The sequence below is a fragment of the Erigeron canadensis genome, chromosome 1, assembly GCF_010389155.1.
Source record: "Erigeron canadensis isolate Cc75 chromosome 1, C_canadensis_v1, whole genome shotgun sequence".
NCBI lineage: Eukaryota > Viridiplantae > Streptophyta > Magnoliopsida > Asterales > Asteraceae > Erigeron > Erigeron canadensis.
Genome location: NC_057761.1, coordinates 50,733,794 through 50,742,799, shown reverse-complemented (window position 1 = coordinate 50,742,799; position 9,006 = coordinate 50,733,794). Strand labels below are relative to the sequence as shown.

At 31.4% G+C, this 9,006-nt stretch overlaps 1 protein-coding gene across 1 annotated transcript; it reads left to right on the top strand.

Moving 5' to 3' along the window:
- The first annotated feature begins 845 nt into the window (after positions 1-845).
- LOC122608809 (probable trehalose-phosphate phosphatase F) lies at positions 846-6,427 on the top strand. The gene is made up of 12 exons (XM_043781894.1): positions 846-954; positions 3,471-3,546; positions 3,644-4,076; positions 4,159-4,299; positions 4,397-4,594; positions 4,690-4,746; positions 4,833-4,934; positions 5,028-5,105; positions 5,194-5,263; positions 5,448-5,518; positions 5,607-5,699; positions 6,152-6,427. The coding sequence occupies exons 3-12, from the start codon at positions 3,786-3,788 to the stop codon at positions 6,245-6,247; spliced, it is 1,197 nt and encodes a 398-aa protein (XP_043637829.1). The 5' UTR covers positions 846-954; positions 3,471-3,546; positions 3,644-3,785; the 3' UTR covers positions 6,248-6,427.
- Positions 6,428-9,006: the final 2,579 nt, after the last annotated feature.

Sequence of the window (9,006 nt, the reverse complement as noted above, 5' to 3'; positions counted from 1 at the left end):
AGCAAATTCAAATGTAAAATTTTTAATTAATAATCAATTAAAGTAAATAACATGTAATATTGAAATATTGACATAAGTGTTTATATTTTCGACTATTAATCTCATGCCAAGACATAATGGTGTAACTGTGTCTATAAAATAAATGCTTAATGACATGTAGTATAATTAAAATATATACATATATATCTAGATTATTGTAAACCTATAAACAATAAATCTTTATACTCTTATAAAACAAACGATTTGTTTTTTTTTTTTCTATCTTTAAAAAACTCAAAATATATTTAAATTTTAACAATTCTCAACCAATACATTACATCTACTCAAAATATCTTTTAAAAAATTTTCAATTATATCTATCCAAATACCTCTATCTTTTATTTACTAATTTAAATCTATTGATATAAATATTAATTTGTATTGACATTATGTAGTAAAGTATTATTAACTATTTTAACATTGTGTTAACGTGTAAATTTGTGATGAAAGATAAAATAGTGTAAAATTTTAAAGAATTAAGAGTTGTGATTAATAGGTAAATTGTTTTACAATATATAAGATAAGATTAAGATTAGGAAGATAAAATTAAGAAGATATGATTAAGATTAGCTAAAATAATTTAGTGTTAAAAATTTGATAGGATAATATAATTGATGGTACGATTGTGTTAATAAAAGAAATTACATAAATAATAAAGGAAAGAAATCACAGAATGGAAATGGAGGGCAAGTTGCCTTGTTGAACACGTCTTTTTCTGGGCCTATCAAACTCTATAAATACCATCCTCCATCTCCCTCCCATTTCTCCCCTTTTCTTTCTATTTCTCTTTCTCTCTCTATCCCATTCATACCTACATTTTTCTTTTTTTCTAACTAATAATAAATCACCATTCTTTCTTTTGGCGAATTCCTTCCTAATTACAGTTTTTCTCCTTCATTCAATTCTCACAATCAGGTACGTATTTATATATACTGTATATTTTTAACCTAATTTATTATTTCCATTACGCATGTCATTGTGGTTACATTTTATTATAATTGATCAATTGAGATCTAAAATTGTGTTTGTTATATATATATATATGCATATATGTTTCTTGTTTGTGTGTGTGTGTTTTATGTTGATTTTGACAACATAAATTATTATTGTTTTTGAACATATAATTGAAGTTTAATGGTAATGCCTGTCGTATATAGGATGTACTTGTTTGTCGGTTGTTGTATACATATTGAATGTTATTCATATCTTGTTTGTGTTTCTTTGACATATTTTCCTGTTGTGGTTTAGAAACTCCTATAATTTCTCTTTTAATATATTTGGAAATCTGCTAGCTACCTTGTTACCAAATTTATTAGGAAAAGGTGTATATATATTAGTTTTCTAATATTTTTATTTATTTTATTTTATATCTCTATATTATATATTCATCAAGTCTAATATTATTATAGTTTGTTTAGCTCCATATTTATATCATGGTGTTCGTTATATATTATGTGAATTTGACCTTTAAGGTATCATTATGTGTATCGAAGTTCTTATTCTTCTGAGTTGTAATACTATTAACACCGATTATGATGACGTGGTAAAGTATATCTATGACATATCCAAAAATGATCAGTTACGCGTTGAATGAATAGGTGATTGAATATCTAACTAAAATAAATATATGTGCACAATAGCAAAATATATCAAGGTGAACATATTTTACCACATCTATATCTAGATGCCAACGTATATGGTTGACATGTCAGAGAAAAAAAGCGTCGGTTAACTAATAATTAGCCAACCATACACTGTTTAATACGTACAATAGATCGTTTGAAAAACAAAAATGTCCAATAACAGGACGTATCAAGTTGAATTCAGATGAACATATCGCTATTTAATATTAAGTGTGATCGTGAATATATTGGACAAGTATATATGATTTTAATTATATTGTATTTAAAAATTTTAATGGTATTAAACATATTGAAGGCACGAGGGTTGCGGGTAATGGTAGTTGCGAAGTCACATCAAGAAAAAGAACATGGTGATACCTGACTCATATCGCTATATTTTAATTAACAAAGTATTCTCTTTATGAAGTTAATTATGTTCTTATAGTTATTATTTAATTTAAATGATCTTTCAACTCATATATATTATGATGGCTATAGCTAAGTAGATCCATGAAGAAATTACATGCTTCCTACTTTGTAGGGTCCATATTAGGGTCATGTGACATGTGTGAAGACACTGCTCAACATTTATGGAAAAAATTAAAGTAATATTAATCAAGCTCTTTTGGGAATTAATTTGTGCTTATATATATAAGTGATTAGTTTGAGTTTCAACCTGTTTTGTTGAATAGATTATATGTTTCCTACTTTGCTGGATCTTTTAGCACAGTATGCTACTTTTGTTTATATTATAAATATTAATATTAAAATTAATAATGGAATCTTTGGAGACTGGATCTACTTCTGATCCAACATTTAAAGTACAAAACATGTTTTTAATCCGCATGTTAATCTTAAATTGAGCCTTATGGATAGGATTTCTAATCTGAAGGATAGTTTATGGGCTGTATTATCTGTCGACGGCTTATATTATTTTGGAAAGTTGAAATAATTTAAGTTAGTATTCTGTTTTCTTCTGTAGTATGAATTTGTTTAATTAGGTGACCTTGGAAGTAATCTTAATTAATTACTGGGTTTATAGAGTTTCATACAAAGGTATTGAACTTCATGCCTTTTGTTACAAGTATTGAACAAAGTATGTCATTTTGTTGTCAAAACTGACATACATACTCATGTAGCTATTAGCATAGCATTAATAAAAGATAATTTCTTTTCACATGTGCCAAGTTTTACACTTCTACAGATTTGTGAAAAAGGGAATAATTTATCCAACTTTCATCATATGTTATGCTCATTTGGAAATCTTTGAGGCATCAACACAATATATATTCTTTGAATCTGCATATTAATTCATCTCAAAGATATAGTTAAAAGTTGATTTGCTTTGATATGAAAGTCCTTTCACTTGGATTTATTTTGTCTAAAAGATATAAATGAATATAATTTTATATATGAAGTTGGGACATATATGGAGCCCATGGTGGGCATATGCATTCCTATTCTCTATACAAAGCATATAAGTTTTATAAGCAATGATTGAAGTATAACATCTTACTAAGTTAAATTATACTTCCAAATTCAGTACTTTTCATTGTTCTTATAGTAGTTAAAGCCAGCTTTAACTTTCTGAAACAATACTGATTTTATTGACATAGCTTTCTCAGAAGTGCACTCAACTTTGTGCTCATTATAATAATTAAAAGAACATTGTTTTTGGCTTTAATGCACATAAACTTTAAGAATGTCATTATCATGTTTTTATCTTATAAATTTTACCACTTGTTTTAATAAAAAAAAAACAAGATGCTTTTGTAGTATAAATTATTTACCTTTGTTCTTGTGCCTCAGGTAGAATAAATTTCAAGTTGCTGTTGTTTGAAGAGCAAATATTTTTGCAAGTCTATGCTTCACATCTGAAAATGATGTATGCCAACTTTCAAAGTCTAATAACTTGAAAAGAAATTTTGTGTTTAATTAAGCGTAATGCAATACTCATTAAGAATGCCGATTCTGTGTTTCAGATTTCAGGAAGCTTGTGTTTAATGGAAAGCTCACCCCACACTACTGATAAGAAAACTTTGAAGAGGTGGTTTTTTATTGATAAAACTGTTGGATAAAGAGTGATCAGATCATATCTTTTTTTTCGTATAGCTATTTAATCACATGGATTTGAAGCCAAAAAGTGGTTCTCCTGTTCTTGCTGATACTGCTCCAATAAACAAATCTAGATTAGGAATCCAGTCCAATATGTTTCCTTGCTCACAATCCGGACCTTCATTTTCCTCGAGCATTAAATCAGGTCCAAGAAAGAAGCCTGGTAAGCTTGATGATGTACGTTCAAACGGTTGGCTTGATGCCATGCAGTCTTCTTCACCTCCTCGTAAGAAGATTGTTAAAGATTTTGGTGTTGAACTTGCGGCTGATGACAGTGATATAGTTTATAACTCTTGGATGGTATGGTTGATATATTGTATCGCTAGTAGTAACTACTATATTTTCATTGTTCAACTTGGTTATGATGTTTTAATATTTGCAGCTTAAGTACCCATCAGCTCTGAACTCTTTTGATCACATCATAAACCGTGCAAACGATAAAAAGGTAGTGATCTTCTTAGATTATGATGGGACACTCTCACCAATTGTAGATGACCCTGATCGTGCTTTTATGTCTGCCGATGTAAGTAATATGTTTACTCACATACATATGAACTACTGCATTTTTTTTACTTTTAGTAAACAATTATAATGAAATGTTGAAAACCTCCTTTTTTTAGATGCATTCTGCTGTGAAAGGTGTTGCAGAGTATTTTCCAACAGCAATAATTAGTGGAAGAAGCCGTGATAAGGTTCGCGAGTTAGTAGGACTAGCAGAACTATATTATGCAGGTAGTCATGGTATGGACATCATGTTTCCTGCTGAGGACACATCGTCTATTGACCAGTCGAGTTATATTAGATCTACTGACAAGCAGGTATATATCTTTTGATTTGCTTTAAATTGGTTACGTCTTGTATTTCTTATACCTTTTTTTGTTTTTATTTTCTGATCTTTGAACATGATATTAAGGGTAAGGAAGTGAACTTGTTCCAGCCTGCTAGAGAGTTTTTACCGATGATTGATGAGGTAAGTAATCTTTTTTATGTTAATTATACCTAGTTAGTATAAGTCGTTAATTTATCAAGTTTTAACAAATGAGGACTTTATGGCAGGTCTTTAAAATCCTTGTCGAGGTTACTAAAGATATTCCAGGCACAAAAGTGGAAAACCACAAATTTTGTACCTCTGTGCATTACCGTAATGTAGATGAGAAGGTTTGTATATTTCTGGCTATGCATAATTTGGATATCATTAAAAAGTCCTTTGATTTATGATTGATGACACATTTAGTTTTAAACTTTTTGTAGAGTTGGCTTATGGTTGCACAACGCGTTCATGATGTCTTGAAAGAGTATCCTAAATTGCGACTAACACATGGACGGAAGGTAAAAGAATTAGTATAACGTTTAATGTTTATGGCTCTGCTATATACAATTGGTAGGAATAAACATTTGAGGTTACAATTGTCTACAGGTTTTAGAGGTTCGTCCTGTCATTGATTGGGATAAAGGAAGGGCTGTTGAGTTTCTTCTTGAATCACTTGGTATGTGTTATTATTTATTTGGATGTTATCTTGGTTACAAATTGAATGATGCTAATGATATAATCATGTAAATCAATTGAGAAAGCATGTCTTTGCAAATTTTAGTCAACTATTAATCTAATAATTTTGGTTACAAATTTAATGATGCTAATGATATAATCATGTTGCCTTAAAATGTGAACAGGGCTAAGTAACAGTGATGATGTGCTTCCGATTTATATAGGCGATGACAGAACAGATGAAGATGCATTCAAGGTAATAAAATGAATCGAATAACAAGTGGTTTAATCTGTCGTCTAGGTTATAGTTTGAACTAATGTGTTAACTTTAATAAATTGTTTAGGTTTTGAGAGAAGGAAACCGTGGATTTGGAATTCTTGTGTCGTCTGTGCCCAAAGAAAGCAAAGCCTATCTATCTTTAAGAGACACTTTGGAGGTTTGCCTATTGTACTTGTTTAATAGTTTTTGGTGGTGGCAATTTTCATTTGGGTTACACAATTATACTTGTCTTAACAGGTTCAATGTGTAAAAGTTTCACATTTTTTTAGCTCTTGTGAAGGGGTCAAACCCGTTAAATGTCAACCCCATGTGTACAGAAAATGCTATGACTTTTCTACATGCTTAATTCAAATATTATATGTCATTATACAAATTTGATTTTTTGAGTTGTATTTAACACATTTATCCAACTCAAGGGAAGAAAATAGAGTGCTTAGGTTGGATTCCATTTTGACTGGTAGCAAAATAAGTACATTTTTTGGATTGTTACCCAACCTGTCTCGACCCATTCATTTTGCCATCTCCGTGTTCAAGGCATCTCTTTTAGCTTGTATTCTCTTGAATGAAATTGTTTCCAAATTCCAAATATCATTGTTTTTTCTTTTGCAGGTGGCTGAGTTTCTCAAGAGCCTGGTGAAATGGAAGCACCATGGGGATACAAAACCATCAGATGATATGAGTACAGATATCTGTGTTAAAATTTAGTGTGTGGTGAATAAATGGTGGTCTGTGGGAACTGCAGGCATATCTAGCAAAGAATGCATCCCTTTTTGTTTTTTGTTCAAGTGTTAGTTCCTTAGAGTCATCAAGGCAACTCGGAATATTCTGTGTTTGTTTCATTGTTTGGTTCATATATCTTTATTTCTATTCTTATTTTGGAGCTTTTTTCTTGAGATTGTCCTCAAACTTAAATGACATCTTGTTTGAGTATCTTTTTGAAATTTGCTAAACTATAACCTAGTTAACATATAGATTAGTGTTTAAACATAATGGTTGGCCGTAATTTCTAAGCTGAGATTATTTTTATCTTCTACATTTGTATAATTTTAAGGATTATGGTTAGAAACATTTTCTTTAATAATGATTCTCAAAACAAAGTTTGGAGATAGCATTCATACAAAAGCTTCCACTAGTAGGTTCTGTTGGTGTTTGAATACTATAGATTTTTGTACCAAGTGAATTGTTTGATACGGAATAGATTGGGCTCAAAGTTCTATTGCTGAAATCTGCCCAGGCTCATAAAAGGATTAACTAAATAACCGAAGCTCTATTAGACTATAGTAATAGCCCTTTTTCGTCTTTTCATAACTAATAAGAGTAATTGTAATTCATGGATAAAATATCTCACTTAATTCTACCCATTATATACTTGAAAATTAGACAAAGTGATGAAAAAACTCAAACGTACATTTGAGGGTTCTACTTCTAGGATGAAGTATATCCCGTGCCGTGGCGAAGTCAAGATTTTAAATCTATGGTTGCCGAAAAGGTTTCATAATATTGTGTGGTTTCATAGACACCGTGGCGCACGAACACCCTTGACCGCCACTGAATACGTCATATGTCTTTAAAGAAACAACCAACAGTTGACCCCCTAGCACCGACAACATACATGTCGACTGTAATCCCTAATCATATAGTGATATAGCATTAAAAATGCAGTACATGTTATAGCAGCGTATCCATATATATTTGTTTGAGTGGTTTATCGATGATGAATGAGGTTTTGCCGTTTTAATTTCTTAGTATTCTGAACAACCGTACAAAACTATCAATAACTAGACGAACCAAGGTGATAAAAAGTTAACAATCAACCAAGTATCATATTGTTTGCCCAATATCTAAAATACAGTGAATTCTACTTTGTGATGCCCCAATGATTGGTATTTGTATCTTCTAATTTTGGGCAATAGGTGTTGACAGGCTTTGTTCCCATCATGAGATTTTATTATTTATATGACTGCCTCATATAAAAGAATCAACGTAGAATGTCGATGTAATGTCAACTCTTACATCTTTGACATTCTTTGTACCCCTTTATGTTTATTCCGGATATCATATTGGTCTCGTTCCCGATTAACAATTCCAGGATCTGTCCATTTGTATCTCATAGTATATGCCTCGTAGTTATGCCTAGCGCAAGGCCCGGTCCTCGAGAATGATCCTACGATTGGACCTCTCGTTAACATGACAAGTCATTTGACTGGGAAGTGGGAACACCTTTCAATAAAGGCCACTTAGGCCACCTTTATTGGGCCAACTACATTGGGTCGGGTGTATCTTCGAAAGCTGTCCCACCTTGTTGGGCCAATCCTTAATGGGCATGTTTGTGCCAAAGTAAGCCGACACTCGAGTCATTTATCCCTTGACTCCTTCACTCCCGGATCCCGACCTCCAAAGTCCATACTAGTTTTTATATACTCTAATGATAGCGAAAAAATATATTATAATTTCGTGATATATATGTTTGGTCATTTATAATATTACATATTAAATATTTTAACTTGGTGTGGTTTATATGATGTTGTATTGTTGTGTCTCCGTGTTGATTGTGGTTTTTCTGATTCGCAGACATAATTATAGTTATTTTGAAATATAGATAAATATAATTTTCGACATGGCTAGCTATGATGAATCAGTATTTTTCTTGATATGATTTAATGCTTGTCACAACCACCATTGATAAAGCGCAACTTTAAAGTTGTTACGAGAGCTTATTTTTAGATTTATCTTTTTGAAAGGTAAATTTCGTTTGAAACTTCGTGTCACGATTCGACAGCGAGAGTTATAGCATATGTTGTCTTAACCGGGTCTGCGCTAAAGAGCTCTCTCGAAGTAGAAATGCCTATTTCAAATACCCAATTGGGGGAAAACCCCCGACAAATCCGCCCGAAAATACGACGATTAATAGGGGTAAACCCTGCCCCCTCAGACTTAAACCTGGGTATACCAAGCCAAACTCTCATAGAAGGACTACCTATATCTCAAAGTTGGTAGAATGAAGATTCGAACCTGAAACCTGTAAGTCATCAAAGGAACTCCAAACCAATACATCAACTCATCGCTTATTTTATTTTTTTTATGTATCTACTATTGTGGTTTCGTATAATAGGTTTTGCTGCCGACAGTCATGCATTAAAATATTATAAGTTGTTGGTCATGGTAGTTAAATATTACTCATATAAAAAATTGTTACTTAATTTCAAAGTACAAGTTTTCAATATGTAATAACGTATGCTGGCAAAAATTCGTATATAATAATATGATAAAGTCGTTATACAGAACTAGAGTCGTTATGCTTCACATGCAAGTGAGCTTAATTATTTGCTGGATCGAATTAACCATATAAGTGCTCATTCTTCATGTCATACCAGCTGATCTTTCAATAACGTACACTGATTGTATTTTTTAAATTCTTAATAAAAGTTTACATTTACATTACGGATTTACGGATAGAGTATATG